We start from the raw sequence: 17376 nt of genomic DNA, 5'->3' as shown, positions 1-17376 counted from the left end.
TCTTATATTGTCCCAGACTTGGCCTGTGGGAACCCTTCCAAGCTGTCTTTGTGCTATACCCGGCATCTTTCGAGCCATCCCTTATACTTCTAGCATAACAAGGTATTCTGTATTCATCTTTTACCTACTCTGCCATCCCTGGAATGAGCTGTTTCTCTAAAATGCCCTGGTTCCTCTCCACGGACAGTGGTATTTGAAACTAAAATCTGGGCACTGGATGTGCTCATTGCTAGTGGGGTGTCCTTGTTGCTTGACCTTTTCACAGTGGACAAAGCTAGGAAATATATGTGTGCATATACACAAAATGCACATTTATAGATGCACTCATATACATACATGCAAACATATCCATGTTTTAGAAATCATCAGTTCACGAAGTAAGCAACCAATTCCTGATCAAAACCCTAGGTGTCCATGCCACAAGAGATAAGATAGACAAGTAGAACCTCATTAAACTGAAAAACTTCTGCAAAGCAACAGAAACCATCAAGAGAGTGGCAAGACAGCCCACAGAATGGGAAAAAAATATTTTCCAACTGTATATCTGACAAAGGCCTAACATTCAGGATCTCCAGGGAACTCAAACGTGCTGAAAGGAAAAAACAAACAGCCCCATTAAAAAGTGGGCAAAGGGCATGAATATTACACTTCTTTTTTTTTTTTGACTTGGAGTCTCACTCTGTCGCCCAGACTGGAGTGCAATGGCTGCTCTCAGCCACCGCAGCCTCGCCTGCTGGGCTCCGGCAACCCTTCTGCCTCAGCCTTCCAAGTAACTGGAACTACAGGCGCGCGCTACCACGCCCAGCTAGTTTTTGATTTATTATAGAGATGAGGTCTCGCCAAGTTGCCCAGGTGGGTCTCGAACCCGCGAGCTCAGGCAATCCACTCACCTCAGCCTCCCAAAGGCACAGGATTACAGTCTGAGCCACCGAGCCCGGTGAATATTACATTTCTTAAAAAAAGATATATGGGCAGCCAACAGACACATACCCATGAAAAAGTGCTCAGCCTCACTAATCATTAGAGAAATGCAAATCAAAACCACACTGAGATGCCACCTAACCCCAGTAAGAATGGCCATCATTAATAAAACAAACAACAATGGATGCTGGCAAGGATGCGGAGAAAAGGGAATGCTTCTACACTGCTGATGGGAATGCAAACTAGTTCAACTCCATGGAAAACAGTGTGGCGATTTCTCAAAGAACTAGAAATTGATCTTCCGTATGACCCAGCAATCCCCCTGCTGGGAATATACCCGAGGAACTCAGCTCATTCAACCAAAAAGATAGCTGCACACACATGTTTATTGCAGTACTATTCACAATAGCAAAAACATGGAACCAGTTGTGCTGCCCATCGAAACTGGACTGGATTTAAAAAATGTGGTACATATACACAATGAAATATTACACAGCCATAAAGAAGGACAAACATAAGCAACTTGGATAGATTTAGAATCTATCATACTCAGTGATCTATCACAGAAACAAAGAACTGAGTACCACATGTTCTCACTCATAAGCAGACCCTGAGCATTTACCATAATACTATAAGAAAGGGATTGGCAGTAGCGGGATACTGCTTGTGTGGGGCACATAACATCAGTAAGGATACCTCATCTCAAACCAGGCAAGGTGGAGACCAAAGGGAGGCCCGAACTTTACCTCTGTGATGACCACTTATATACCTAATCCTGAATTGCACCCCACATCTTCAAAATAAAAAATAAAGTAAAATAAATAATAATAATAAAAGAGAGAGCAAAAGAAGAAAGGAAAAAAGAAAGAGAGAAAAAGACAGACTAAAAAAGAAAAGAAAAGAAATCGTCAGTTCATATGAGTACCTCAGATCCAGTCCCTTGACGCAATTTGCTCCTGTCTTTCCCCCTCCAGGTTTGTGTGTCTCCTATTCTAAGTGAGAGCCCAGCCCCCAGCAACATCAGTGCATTTGTTTGCTCAATATTGCAATATATCTAAAAGAGGTTCAGAATCGCTCTACTCAGAATTTTTTATTATTTAAAAAAATAAAGAATAGGGCCAAGCACAGTGGCTCACTCCTGTAATTCCAGCACTTTGGGAGGCTGAGGCAGAAGGATTGCTTGAGGCCAGGAGTTTGAGATCAGCCTGGACAACATAGCGAGACTCTGTCTCTACAAAATAAATAAATAAAATTTAAAATAATAATGAAAAAGAGTGCAGGATATGTTTGCAGTTCTTCTTCCTCCCCCATGCCCCCCCCCCAATACTTTACCAGTCCCAAAGCAGGGTGTATAGTCAGGTAAAAGAAGTCCTCAGTGAACTGCGTTGATAGGTGCTTGGAAACCGCAACTTGAAGGGAAACATAATGAAAACGGCTTGACCAAAGACTCACTGATATAAACAGGAGCTAAGTTCCTATGGCAAAAACACCAAGACTTCTAGATAAAGACCTGGAACACTTCTAATGTTCAACGTTGACATACATGAGATCGACACATACATTTAAGAAGATTAATGCAAATAAGTAACCCAGTTGTACCCACGAGTGGCAGCTGTTGTGGCAGTAGTGGGTTAAATTAAGGTCTAAATGTTTGCAAAGCAAAAATTATAAAGAGCACCTCCTGTCACCACGCAGTTCAAACACGAGCAATCACACATGTGGTGGCTCACTGAGTGCATCATACCATGTCACTTATTGTTGTCCATTTGTATGAGTATTGTCTACTTTATGAATTTTTATTTGGCAATCATTTGTATTCATTCATTTGTACATTCCTTTTCCAACCCCCTTATTCCAGTTCAGAGTCTTGCATGACTGGAGCCCATCCTGCTCAGGGTTCCAGGTGGGAACCCATGCAGGACGCCATCCCATGATAGGGCATACTCCCCCTGCCGACTGTCACTCAGGCCAGGACTATGTAGACACACCATTGAACCTCATGTGCACATCTCTGGAATGTTGAGAGGAAGTCAGAGTGCCCAAGAAAACCCATGCAGACATGGGGAGAATGCGCAGTCTCCACATAGGCAGTGGCCCCGGCAGGGACCTGATTTCTTTTTCTCACCAACGTTATAATGAAACACATTGGGTGATGTGATGTTGTCAGAAGACCCCCTGTGTTATATTCATAAACTACTTGGATTAGTCCATCCTTCCTTCTGTTCTTTCCCTCTTCACAGTGGACATGGTATTTACTTTAAATGAATGTGGGTCCTTTTTTTTCAGTTTAGGGTTCTCTGTTCCCATTCTTGTTGATTTAATTCTTTTAAAAATACATAGCCTGTGAACAAACTGAAAGCTACACAGGAAGATCCATTCAGTAAAGCACCCTCCCTTCACAAGTTTTTCCTCCCATGCCTGCTATCTCTTGTTGATAACCACCTCAGTTGAGTTCTGCAGGAAGACCAGGATCACCTGTCTTCCCTGTGTTTCTCTTTGTAAGAATAAGCAGATTTGCACCTGCCTTTTCCTCCTCCTTCCTCTTCTCACATGCAGGGCAGTCTACTCTGTGTCACTTAGCACCTTGCTCTTTGCCCTTAGCAATGTCTCTAGAAATCACTCTTGTCAGTGCTCGGAGTCTTCCTCATTCCCTTCTACAGTTGTGCTGTGTGCGTGTTCCAGTCTATTCAACCCGCCTCTTGTGCTGGACATTTAGGTAGTTTCCAGTATTTTGCAATTACATGTAATCCTACAGTGACTACCCATGTGTGCATGTTTTCATGCTGTTGGAAATATAGCTTCCAGGTAAATCCCTGCAAGGACACGGCCAGGCTGAAGAGTATCGTAGCGAGTTAAAGTTGCCTTTTAAGTTGTATTTAAGTGAAGGAAAAGATGAGGTCGTTCAAATGAAAGGATTAAGTAAATAACATATAGTGCAGGCAGTACACAGATGTGGCAGAAATTGTAAAGACAAGCAAATCACTGAAATTTGAACAGAACAGGACCAATTATTGCTGCAGTTCCCTCGGACTCCAAGACAGAGCCTGACTGGTGATGGAGGGTGGTGCATGTGGCAGAACAACTGAAGTTCAGATGCAGCCCCCTGAGAATCCATCGTGAGAGCCTGAGTCCCGGCTTCAGTGACCCTCAGTGGAAATCTGTGTTCACACAGGCGCATTGAGCTGCTCTCCCTGGTGGCAGTAGCATGGCGCACGCACTCTGGGAGGGAAGCTGGCCATGCTGAAGCAGGCATAGTGTCAGCAGAAACAGGTGGAGTTTGGGCCCAGAGCAGCACTGGACCATGCTGACGTTCGGGTGTGGCCTAAAGAGGGATTCGTCAGGAAAGGTCCAGTTCTCTTTGGCACCTGTTTTAAAGATGGCTGCAGAATCCCTGTTAGAGACCACCTTGCTGGGAACCCTTTACGCACAACTCACATGCCCATGTGGCATTTTATACAATTTCAGCCCGTTGGCAGACCCCAGATAAGAACTGGTGCTTTTAAGAGTTACCTAGATACAATTGTTAAAAAGAAGGGGGAGGAAGTTAGCCAGGTGTGGTGGCGTGTACCTGTAGTCCCAGCTACTCAGGAGACTGAGGTGGAAGGATCACCTGAGCCCCAGAGGTAAAAGCTGCGGTAAGCCGTGATCGTAGCTGTGATCATGCCACTGTACTCCAGCCTGGGCGATAGAGTGAGACCCTGACTCAAAAAATAAATAAATAAGAGGAGGAGGAGGAAACCTGTTTTAACCTTTGAGAACTGACCTACATTCATCTAGAAAATTAATCTTGGAAGGCTGAGGCGGAAGGATCGCCGGAGCCCAGCAGGTCAAGGCTGCGGTGGCCGGGAGCGGCCACTGCACTCCAGTCTGGGGGACAGAGTGAGACTCCAACTCAAAAAAAAAAAAAAGAAAAGAAAATTAATCTGAGTTACTCATTCCACAACCGTGCTGGCTGGAAGAGGACATGGCAGGTGGTGGAAGGGTAGCTGTGGGTACCACGTTGCACAGCCGAGGCTTGGAAACCCTGCTCTGTGTGGACAGGCCCTTGTGGGCCTGGTCACACACCAGGATGTGATGTGGGGTGGGAAAGGAGAGTGGTCCTGGCCTCACTGCAGCATTTCCAGTGGCATTCAGTCATGTCCTCCAGGGGTCTGTTTTCCCATATTCAGCATCTAGGGTTGGACTAGCCAGTGGTTTTTGGGCAGTTTTCGTGAAGCCCCAGAATTCCAGACAGGGTCTCTGTGGTGTCATGAGGGAACCCGAGGTCAGGATGTTTGGTCCCCCTCCCCTACCTGGGAGCTCTGGCCACGTCTCCCTAGGTGGTGTGCATGGACGATTCATATCCAGCTCCTGAGAGCATGTTGGATAAACACTTGACTATACTAGCTCTTGTTTAACTTCTCCTCTGCTCCAGAATTCAGATGGTGTCCAGGGAAATTAAAAAGACAGAAAGAGGACAATCATGTCATGGCAAGCTTGATCCTGTCAACCTTAGGGTTGAGTTGCTGCGGTGTCAGCCAGGCTGGGCAGAGCTGAGCATGGGTAGGAGAATTTGCAGGGGAGGGGGGCTTGTGGTTACGGTGCAGAGGTCAGAGGCTGGGAAATGAGGAGACCACTTCACAGTCTTGCTTGGAGATCCTCAGATGTCTTTGATGGCACACCTTATCAGTTAGCACAAACAAACACACGCATGTAAGCATGCATCTCCCAGTACATACGCATTTGCTTATCATAAATTACGCATATTTGTACTACTTTGCTAATGTTCCAGGCAGTGTAAAACCCAATAGATCTTTCAAAGATGAGAAGAGTTAAATGTAAAAAAGACCTGCTGCCCAGAAACAGCTTCCTGCCCACTTAAGTCCTCACCCACTTTGGAGCCAACTGGGGTGGCTGGAGCCGGGAAGGCACCTGCAGGAGACTGGTGGAGGAGAAAATACAAGGAAAAAACGAGGTTCCTTGCCAGCAGTCTACATCCCCACCTGCTTCTTGCCAGAGCCGTGTGCTGCTGCTTGCATTGCTCCTTAACTTGCTTTGAATTCACTTGTTTTTTTCCTGAAACTTAGCTCCTTTCTAAGCAGTAGTATCCACAAAAGGTTTTCTGTGAAGCTAGAATTTTCTTCCAGTGCACAATAAAATAAATACACAACGATGTCAGCAAAACATTTGTCCATTTTCCACTTAGTAAGCATCCGTGGCTTCCACCTGTGAGCTGGCCACCCCCTCCCCAAGAGTCTCTGATCTCTGGCATCTGACTTCAGATCAGATGGGAGAAAAGGTAGCTGGTGAGAGTGAGCCTGACATGAGGCTAGAGCCCATGGGAACACGTGGGGGACTCACTTCTCCTTGTCAGGGGGTGGTAGCACAGTCATACCCAACAGTTCGGAGGTGGGGGGCCTGAGGTGACTCCCCACAAGAATACATGCACATGCACATGCGCATCACAGACTGGGGGACTGTGCCCACCCTGCCTCACATCGCAGCCACCGTGAGCCACTGCCAGCTCTGATGACAGACCTCCTGCGTTATGCTAGACCAGTTATTCCTTCGCCCCTTCAAGAGATATTCCCTGTGTACCTGCTCTGTGCCAGGCCCTGGATTAGATACTCGGGCCACAGTGGAGAACAAGACAGATGTGGCAGCTGCTCTTGGGAATCCCTGTTCTAGTGGAGGAAGGCAGGCAGGAAACAAAAGAGAATATAAAATCCCAGTCATTATCAATGCTATAAAGGAAAAGCCAGGTAAGAGGGAGAGACAAATCTCTGCACAGAAGAATGCCAAATACAGTAGAGACTCGAGGAGGTTGACACGACTCCCCATCTCTAAGTATGGCCTGTGCTTACTCCCTTCTTCCATGCAGTACAGTGTGGGAGGAGGAGGAGAGCAGGACCTTGACAACGGAGGAGGCTGGTGAACCTGTGCTTGGCTCAGTACAGGAGATTGACATCAGCCACGGTGACAGTGTGTTCCCTTGACGTGATGGGTGAGAAGAGCACCTTTCCTGTGTGCTCCTCCTCCCCACACCCACAACCCCAGTCTAATTGTCAGAAAAACACAGACAAACCCATATCAAAGAACTCCTCAGAATCTCAGACTGTCCAGGTCATCACAAGCAAAGAAAGTCTGCAACTTATCACAACCCAGGGGAGCCTGAGCATGATGACTAAATGAACAGAAAAAGGACACTGGGGAAAAGCTAATGAAATAGGAACAAAGTATGAGGTTGAGTTAATATTTATGTATGTTGTCACCCAAGCTGGAGTGCAAGTGGCGCAATCATAGCTCATTGCAGCCTCGAACTTCTGGGCTAAAGTGATCTTCTTGCCTCAGGCTCCCAAGTAGCTGGGACTACAGGCATGCTTCACCACCCTGGCTAATTTTTAAATATTTTATAGAGACAGGGTCTTGCTGTGTTGCCCAGGCTGGTCTTGAACTCCTGGCTTCAAGTGATCCTCCTGCCTCCCGCCTCCCAAAGCATCTCCACCTCCCAAAGTGCTAGGATTACAGGCACAAGCCACTGTGCCCAGCCCATTAATAATAATTTTTAAAGAGTTAAGGAAAAAACAACTGGAGAGGGCATCCAAGATTTCTCCAAGGAGGTAACATTTGAGCCGAGCCTTGAATAATGTACCTGAGTCACACATGGGTAGGACTTGGGGCGAGAGCCTTCCAGGTAGAGAAAAGTACCATGTCAAGATCCTGGGAGTAGAAACAAGCTTGGGATGTTCAAGGGATAGTGAGATACCAAGTACAGCTGGAGTGGTGTGAGTCAGCAAGGCAGAGAGGGCCAGGAGGTAAGGTCAGAGGTGGCCGGGGCCAGGCTGTGCAAGGCCTTGTGCCATGAGGAGGTGTTTGGATTCCATTCTGAGTGTGATGGGAAGGAAGGCGATGGGAGTTTTGAACAGAAGGGTGACATGAACTGATTTCCTTAAAATCGCTTGGAGTTGGTGTGAAGAACAAACTAGAAGGGCAGGAATGGAAACGGAGGCCAACTAGGAGGCCCCTGCGTGAGTCCAGGAGGATGACCATGGTGGAGGCCATGTCTGAGCCCAAGGTGTATGTTCACATCCTTCCAGGAGCGTAAATGTAGGTTCACATTTTATCATCTTTCCCCCCTCATTGTGTCTCCCTAAGAAGGGGAAAAATGACCTGAGCTCTGAGTTCCAAGGGCTGACTATTTGAAGGTCCATTCCTACGAGACAATGAACTCTGTGACAGGGACACCCTAAAGCCCAACCTCTATCCATCTTTAATCCAGCATTTTTTTTAATGGTTCATAACTTTTTCTGAAAGTTAAAAATTTACACCGTGGTTGAGTAGGCTGCTACAAGCTGCGCTTGTTTAATTGGGAAAAAAATAAAACAAGGTTCCTAACCTGTCTGTACCTTCCAGAAGTTATAAGTAGAAAGGGGAAACACAGTGTAAACAGTGTAGCTTCAGAATACTGTCAGTGAGTTTGGTTATGTTGACTAACCATGTGTCTTGTCTTCTCAACTGCCTCAAATCCTTTGGGAAGAAAACGGGGTTTCAATAAAGTAAAATAGCTATCTTTTAAAAACCTTGACATTGAGTAAATGGTTGCAGTTTATGTTCTGTTGTCAAAATCAGGTGCGCGTTTCTTGGTGTTCCTGAGATGAATGGAAAGAGAGGCTGTGGCCTCCATTTTGTTTTCCCCCAGTGTGTGGCTGGTGTTCAGGTCACCGCAGTTGGACACGTGCTTGACATGTTAGGAGTGATTTCTGCATACTTATTCTTGAACATGAGTATGTGTGTAAACCTAGGGCTGTAAAGCTGTCTGTGCTGATGCCATTCTCCATGTTGGCTTCTAGAGATCGAGATGGTGATCATGGAGCGTAGCAAGCTCTCGGAGCTGGCCGCCAGCAGCTCCGTGCAGGAGCAGAACACCACGGATGAAGAGAAGAGCGCCGCCGCCACGTGCCTCGAGGGTGCACAGTGGAACAGGTAGTTAGGAGGGCCCTGGATCGCAGTCTTGGAAAAAGGAACTGAGCTCAGCAGGGAGGTTGAGTACTGGGCTCAGCAGGGAGGTTGAAAACAGGGCCAGGGCCTCTTCTGTCTCTCAGCCTGGCCATACTGCCTCTTCCTCTCCTTGCTTCTTTAGACTCTGGTTACCCAAATGTATGGGGACAGAGCCACTGCTCGATACTATACTGCTCATCCCTGGGAAAGAGATTGGCCTGGATAGGGCACCACCCATCCGGAGTACTTTGGAACTGGGCCCTATCGAAAGGACATGGGCCGTGCTTCACACTCGCTGCTCCTGGAATGATCCCCTCAGGAACTGGGCTTGATCCTCTGCCTGGTTCACTCACTGCCACACAGACACTGTCCACAGGACCTGTCCTCGTGACACAGCCAACATGATTTAGTGCAGCTGTCCACCTTTGACTTTGTGCCTGATTGTTCATGTTAGCTACATCTTCTTTTTATTTTATTTATTTTTTTTTAATTTCTTTTATTTTTTATTTTTTGAGTTGGAGTCTCACTCTGTCACCCAGACTGAAGTGCAGTGGCTGCTCTCGGCCACCGCAGCCTCGACCTGCTGGGCTCTGGCTATCCTTCCGCCCCAGCCTTCCAAGTAGCTGGAACTACAGGTGTGCAGCGCACTACCTCGCCTGGCTAATTTTTTTTTTTAATTGTAGAGATGAGGTCTCGCCAAGTTGCCCAGGCGGGTCTCGAACCCGTGGGCTCAGGCAGTCCACTCACCTCAGCCTCCCAAAGCACAGGATTACAGGCTGAGCCACCGAGCCCAGCTAGCTACGTCTTCTTAAGCCTTGGCCACCTCGTGTTTCCTGGAACCTTGCAGTAGCACCAGCCCCCTACAGTGGGACTGGGGGAAGGTTACTCCCAAAGTATGCAGGGAACTGTCAGGGGGACTTCTTTGTTTCAGAGGTACTGCCTCATCATGTGTCCCCACCGCACAGACCCCTACAACAGTGTTCCTATTATCACTGCCTTAGTGGTAGCAAATGCACGACAGGGTTTCTTGGTCAGCCTGTGAGGCATTCACTTCCTGCACCCCTAGGGTGGGGTGACTGAAGTACACACACGTACGCCATCCTATTTCTTAATCCAACTCAAAGTGAAGAGTTGAAGCCCACTAGTTTTTTTCTTCCACATCTTGTCTCTTTACTTGGCAAATGTTTCAATTATCTAACAGATGAGATTAATTTTTAGCAGATGTGCAAGGGAGTCATTTTTAGTTTTTGTTAAATAAAAAAAAATTGACGTTTGAAGTGAGCTATCAGTTGTTATAAAGGGCTTTTAGATTTTGCTTGGCAGCAAAAAATGTAACTCCTAAAAATGAAGTAAGTCATTCTCTTTTTTTTTTTTTTTTTTTTTTGAGTTGGAGTCTCACTCAGTCGCCCAGACTGGAGTGCAGTGGCCGCTCCCGGCCACCGCAGCCTCGCCTGCTGGGCTCTGGCGATCCTTCCGCCTCAGCCTTCCAAGTAGCCAGAATTACAGGCATGCGCTACCATGCCCAGCTGATTTTTTGATTTATTGTAGAGATGAGATCTCGCTGCCCAGGCGGGTCTCGAACCTGTGGGCTCAGACAATCCACTCACCTCAGCCTCCCAAAGGCGCGGGATTACAGGCTGAGCCACCGAGCCCGGCGGAAGTCATTCTTAACACAGAAGTTTGGGGACAGCCCTGGCACAGCATTAGTTAGACTCTAAATACTTGGAAAAGTCACAAGTGACTACTGGTGGAGGATACTTGAACAAAGAAAGGTATTCTGCTTAACAGTGTCATCTGCTGCTTTTGGGTGAATACTGCCATGATGTGTTCAGTTTCTTAGGATCTAATCGATGAAAACAAGCACATATTTGGCGTAATGTGGTAATACTCTAGCTTTGCTAGAGGAAGAAAAACACCTGTGTATTCTTTCCCTGCCCAAAAGGTGAAAAAACAGACCAAGATGGTATGTTTGAATATTGGGGTTGATGATTTCTTTTTTTTCTGAATTTTCAGTAAAAAGAAGGGTTTTGTTAAAGTTGGATGAGATTGTTCCTTAACTTTGGGCATCTTTGGCCACATGGCTTACAGTGGAGGCTGAGTATGGTATCTTGAGTTATCACCTGCAGGCCTGGTCTGAGTGACCCAGGTGGAGAGCTGCTTTCTCCTTCACTGCTTGTGAGAAGCTGCCGCTGTCCTCTGTCCCCTGCTTCCTGTCAACGAGGTGGCCAGTTGTTTTCTGGGACATGAATGGGACCTTGACTTGAGTCCACTTGCTCCAAGAAGCAGTATAGAGCAGTATAGTGACAAGCAGACTGTTCTTAGATTCACCGTATGTTATAGGCTTTTTTAAATCCAGGATTAAGCATAAACATTCAAAGCATTTGTTTCTTTTCTTCAAAAATATTTTTAAAATGTTTAAAATAATGTAATGTCCATTTAGAAAATGTGAAAAATTTTTAAAAATATAAAGAAGGAAAGAAAAAGTCTCCATGATCCCAGCATTCAGAGGTAACTGTTACTGCCATCCTGGTGGGTTTTTTTTAAACCAGTATTCTGCCCTCTCTTCCCTGGTAGCTCGGTCCATACTGTGTCTTTCATTTTCTTTCCTCCTTTTTTCCAACTGATGTCAAACTCCAAACATCCTTTTCACCTTATTATACACTTAGTAAACAAAATGCTTAATAGCCTTGTAATACTTATAATACTTACAAGCCTTATAATCCCTTTGCTGTTGGCACTTGGTTATCCATATTATTCCCAATGAAAGTAGAATCCAAATTTCAAAGAGCTGGTTTACAAGAAAATGTTTTATATTTTATCTCACTCTTGAATGTGGAAGTGTTATTGCTGGAGGCTTTTAAATCGACACATGACAAAACTATTAACCCAGCTAAAAGGTGATGCCCTATCTGGAGCCATGGAGAAATGGAGACCGAGCACAAATGTCCCATTTAAGATGTTTTTTTAAAAATATTTTTTGTCATGTGTTTATTTGAAATGTTATGACAAGTACATTTACGCTAGTTTTTCTTGTGCATTTTAAAATTTAATATTGTATATCAGAGGCACCTTTATAGAGTTCAGAATTCAAAACAGTATCAAAGGCTACACAGCTAACAATTTATATAGTTTTTCCACACTACCCTGTGTCACTCCCAGGTGCTGTCACAACGATGTTGGTAGGAGATTGTGCTTCCTTCCAGAGATTAAATGTTCTTGGTCACTGAGTGAGGTACCCTGCTCTCTTGGCCTCAGCGTGGTGTCCAGAGCGGGCAGCCACAGACAGTTACTGGGCCGGAGCCTTCTGCCTGTGGGCCAGGACAGTGCATGCTTTCCTGTGCTCATGTGGGAGAGTCTTTCTGGGCCACGCCCTCCCTGGAAAGGCAGCGTTCAGGATGTGCGGCTTCCAATCTTTGCAGCCGCTCTGTGGCTCTCACCCACAGAGCATCAGGGGAGAGAGACCTCACTATCGATTCCTAGCAGTCAGAGCAAGTTGGTCCAAGAAACTGCCAGGCCAGGACCCTGCCACAATGAAATCACAAAGTTCCCTTGGAATATTAAAAGTAACAATCAAATAGCAGCTCCCCTCCTCTGGCACCTTCCACAGTGCCAGACCTGTGCTGTGTGCTCCACGGTCGCCATTGTATTTGTGTCCTCGCTGTAATCCCACAGGGCTCGAATTCCCATTTGCAGATGGGGACATGGAGAGGTTTTAAGTAACTTACCTACAGGTTTCCAGCTAAGAGGGGGCAGAATCAGAATTTGAACCCAGACAGTTTTGTTCCAGGGCCCGTGTTCTTGAACTTGTTCGGATTGTTGTTTGTTCCTTGTCTTGTATTGTTAACCTACCACACTGCCCGGTTTTCTCCATTGTGCCACACATCCCTTTGCAGTGATGCCTGTTTGTTCTCTCTCTCTACTGACTGGTGTGGGAATGTCAAAGAGCAGAAGCTTTGTATCATTGATACCCAGTGTATGGAACACCTGGCGGAGGATTATTGAGTAACTAAGTGAGCTCCTTGGCCAGTTTCCATGGGCAAAGCCTGTCTCTCATTTGTCTTTGTATCCCCAGTCTTGGTGCTGGACCAGGCACACAGTGGACTCCCTACACGCTGGTGGTCTGAACAAGCGCGTGGGCATGCGGGGCAGGGGCAGCTGGTCCCCATGCGTGGGAGAGGGGCACAAGGCTCACACATTCCCCTCCTCTTTCCAGACCCTTCCTGGATATGGTGTACCATGCCCTGGACAGCCCAGACGACGACTACCACGCCCTGTTCGTGCTCTGCCTCCTCTACGCCATGTCCCACAATAAAGGTGAGCCGCTCACCTGCCGGCTTCCCTGCTGTGCCCTGTGTCCTCAGCACTCTCCCTGCTGCTTGGAGGAAAAGGAAGTTGCTTTCCATGAGGAATTTCCTGGCCTTGGCGACTCTTACAAAACCCCCCTTCAGCCTTGTTAGGGTTTCTCAGGTGTTTTTCTACTGACTGAGCACAGGAATTGGTTACTCAGGCAATATGGAGAAAGCCGGGGAGGTAGAAGTATTGACTGTCTGACCCAGGATGACTGTGTTCACACTGTGGTTTTCTTTCGACCCCTTGATTTACAACCAACTTGGCATCCAACCTCTTTCCTAACATCAGAACTGAAATCAGTCAAATTGTCCTCTTAGTGTTGCTATTTATAGCCCTTGGCATTCTTGCTCTGGGTTCAGAGCGAAAATAGAGCCTGGGTGGATTTTGTGGGGTGTAGGTTTCCTTTCTGAAGAAAGGTGTGGTTCCTTGGCTTCCCTGCTGAGGCTGCAGGGCTGGAGTCCAACTGCCGTGGAGTGCACAGGTTTCACTGGGGCTCACTCCCCCCTCCTACGGCCTACTGGGACCTACTGGGAACAGTCGCTGGTGTCTGCCCCACCTGGCCTGCCATGGGCACATCCTGAAATGTCCACATCAGAGTCTCTTCAGAGAAGAATCCAGGAAAATTCCTTCTAGCCCCTGCCAAGAGCTGGGCTTGGTACAGAAGAGACGTTGCATCAAGGGATGTTTTAGCAGGTTTCTCATAAGCTTACTGGGATTAGGTGGAGTTGGCTTCCACAGAGAAAGCCTATGGCTAGAGACATTAAAATGCCCTCAACACCTGGTTCGTGAATCAGGTAAACTGGCCGATGGATGGCAGAAGGATACACAGCACGTGATGGTCTCCCCCACTTCTGGCTTCAGCGCTCCTCTTCAAAGGCAGTTTCTGCCACCATTTTCTCGCACGTCTTTTTAAAAACAGACAAACCCAAGTTGGGGTCGGCATGGCGTTATTCCTGTGCCTGCTCTGCAACCCTGAGTGGAGGTGATCACTGCCTGTTTTCTACCTTGCTCTTTTCATCCTCTTGTGTTGACACTTGGCTTCATGTCTGTGCAGGGCTGCTGGGTTCTTTTTGATCAGTGTTTGTGCTGCCATCTGCTCTGCCATCCCCTTACATAATGGCATGGATGCCGTTTTCAGGCCTTTCCTGTTATACACAGGACCGGCCTTGCTGGCTCTGCTTGGGTGTAAGGCACTGGGCTCATGCACAGGCTTGTAGACCCAGGCTGAGGCTTTTAGAAGAAGTATGGCAGGTGTCAAGTCCTGCCGATGGTGCATTCTGGTCTCATTCACACCCATGGCTCTGCAGTTCCCTGCAGTTATGGGGTAAACCGAACCCCATGAAGCAGACTGACTCACACTGTGCACACCATTCCCCTGGCCCTTATGCCCTGCACTCCCCTTGTTCTAGCTCTGTAGTCTTTAGCTTCTTCTGGATATGTACGGCAGACTCTTGCCCGGGTGTTTCAGCCACACCCTGAAGTAGTTCGTCTAACATGACACTCATAGCCCCTGAATATGCCCAGATCCTGTCACATGTCCTGCCTCTTTCAGTTGAACTTGCTGACCAAGGTTCTTGAGTGAGCTTTGGTAGTTTATGTCTTTCTAGGAATTTGTCATTTCATCTAAACTGTTAAATTTACTGGCATAAACTTGTTCATAATATTTCTTTATTATTCTTTTAATGTCTGTAGCATCAGTAGTGATGTTCCCTCTCTAATTCATGGTACTGATAATTTGGGTTTTTGTTTTTTTTTTTCTGACCAGTGTGGCTAGAAGATCACACTTGCTTTTCTGTTTTCTGTTTCATTTTTATTTAGATTTAATGTTTTTATTTCTTACTTTCTGCTGCTTATTTCCAATTTAATTTAATCTTTGTAATTTTTTATGATGGAAGCTTAGATTATTATATTTTTAAGCTAGCTATTTTATTTTATTTCTTTAATTAACATACAGTAAAATTAACTCTTGGCCTGATGATTTTTGGTTGGTTAACGGTTACTATGAATTATACATTGTGGGATGCTGGAGTCTTTCTTTCTTTAAATATTTATGGGCTTATGATAAGTTACTTGCAATCAGCTTGATCCTTTTTGAGGCTTGCTTTTATGTTTTGTTAGAGCTGGTCCATACGACCTTTAGGCTTGGGCTAACTTGGCCCCACTGTTTGAGGCAGCACCCTGCTGAGACCCTTCAATGTCCCATGGTTGGGTGGTCTTCCCGCAGGTCAGCCTGTGTGAGCTTCAGGGACTGTTTCTCCTGCTTCATTCCAGTAAGCCTCCCCCTTTCCTCCCATGAGTGCATGGGTCAGGTCTTAGCTGAAGCCGCAGTGCGTTACCGCTTTGCACATTTCTGGAGCTTTCTCTGCTGCTCCTTCCTCTTCTGTACCCTGTCCCATGAATTTTAGCCCCTTGACCTCCCTGAACTCCAACCTCTGTCTTCTTGTCTCACAGAGACCATGGCCTTTTCTCTCCCTGTGCTGAGGCCTGGACATTTGTTCCAGACAGCAAGCTGGGCCAGCACTGAGCCACCTCCTTTGTTCCTTCCCTCTCTGAGGGGTCTCTCCCCTGAGCTGTGTATTTGTTCAGTGTCTGGTAACCATTGCTTTATATATTTGGTCTTGTTTTCTAAGTTGCTTGAATCAGGAGGTTAAATCCAATCTGTTTTGGCCAGAAGCATGGTACCTTTTAAAAGGAAAAAAACAGGTTTATTGAGGTATAATTGATATACAGTAAACTGCATGTATTTTAAGTATACAGTTCAGTATGTTTCAGCATGTGTAAATACCCATGAATCCATCCCCATGATTAAGACAGTGTACAATCCATCACCCCAACTGCTTCCTCATGCCCCTCCCTAGCCTCCCACACCCTCTCCCCAATCAGCAGTCTGTGCCCTGTCACTAGAGATCAGTTCGCATTTCCTAGAACTTTTTATAAACAGAATCATGCAATATGTGCTCTTCTTTGTGTGACTTCTTTCAATCCACACAATTATTTTGAGAGTCATCTATGCAGTATGTATATTAATAGTTCACTAACTGTTATTGTTGATTAGTATTCCATTGTATGAAAGTACCCTAATTTGCTTATTTATTCGTATGCTAATGGGCTTTGGGGAGGTTTCTGGCTTTTGACTATTACACATAAAGCTGCTATGAGCATTTGTGTAAAAGCCTTGGTACAGACATACATTTCCTTTTCTACTGGGGAAATACCTAGGAATGGAATGACTGAATCATTTGGGAGGTGTGTGTGTGTTTTCAAGAAACTGCCAGACTTTTTCCCAAGATGTTTGTGTAATTGTATATCCCGCCACCTGTGTAGAAGAGTTCCAGTTTCTTCACTTTCTTTCCAATACTTGATATCGTCACCTGCTTACTTTTTGCCATTTTAATAGGTATGTAGTGGTGTATTGTGGTTTTAATGTACATTTTCTAATGTTGACACTTTTTCTTGTGTTTTTTTTTTTTTATTATGAAGTTGTGGGGTACAGTTAAGGGTTAGGTATACAATTGTGTTTCATTCAGGCACCCTGTTGATATGGGGTGTTTCCCCGTTCCCAGACAGATATTTGCTACTGTTAATCCCATCTCCCTCCCCCCACCATAGTTTCCCAGTATGGTCAGTCATTTTCGTATAGTATTGCATTGGATGTTTAAGATCCATTATATGAGTGAGAACATGTGATACTCGGATCTTTGTTTCTGTGAGAGGTCACTCAGTATTATAGACTCTAGTTCCATCCAGGTTGCTGCAAAATTCGTGATTTTGTTCTTTTTTATGGCTGCATAGTATTCCATCGTGTATATGTACCACATTTTTTAAATCCAGTCCTCTTTTGACAGGCAGCATGGCTGTTTCCAGGTTCTTGCTATTGTGAACAACGCTGTGATAAACATGCGTGTGCAGATATCTTTTTTATAGAGTGATTTGTGTTCTTCAGGATTTTTCTTGTGTTTTATTTGCCACACACATATCTTCTTTGGTGAAGAATCTTTTCACACCCTTTGCCCATGCTTTATTGGGTTGCTTGTTTTCTTCTTTTTTTTTTTTTTTTGAGTCGGGGTCTCACTCTGTCACCCAGACTGGAGTGCAGTGGCCGCTCCCAGCCACCGCAGCCTCGACCTG

General features: G+C 45.9%; 1 protein-coding gene across 1 annotated transcript in view; it reads left to right on the top strand.

Annotated features, from left to right (window-relative positions):
• The window catches only part of CLEC16A (C-type lectin domain containing 16A), a 212941-nt gene that overhangs the window by 57042 nt on the left and 138523 nt on the right, over nucleotides 1-17376 (top strand). The window contains exons 12-13 of the mRNA XM_021714311.1: nucleotides 8751-8883; nucleotides 13112-13212. Coding sequence (XP_021569986.1) covers nucleotides 8751-8883; nucleotides 13112-13212 — 234 coding nt within the window. The remainder of the gene's footprint in view (nucleotides 1-8750; nucleotides 8884-13111; nucleotides 13213-17376) is intronic.

Source organism: Carlito syrichta, unplaced genomic scaffold, assembly GCF_000164805.1.
Source record: "Carlito syrichta isolate Samal-C Ts95f unplaced genomic scaffold, Tarsius_syrichta-2.0.1 Scaffold305619, whole genome shotgun sequence".
NCBI lineage: Eukaryota > Metazoa > Chordata > Mammalia > Primates > Tarsiidae > Carlito > Carlito syrichta.
The sequence above is the reverse complement of the archived record's forward strand: the minus strand, read 5'-3'. Positions and strand labels throughout refer to the sequence as shown.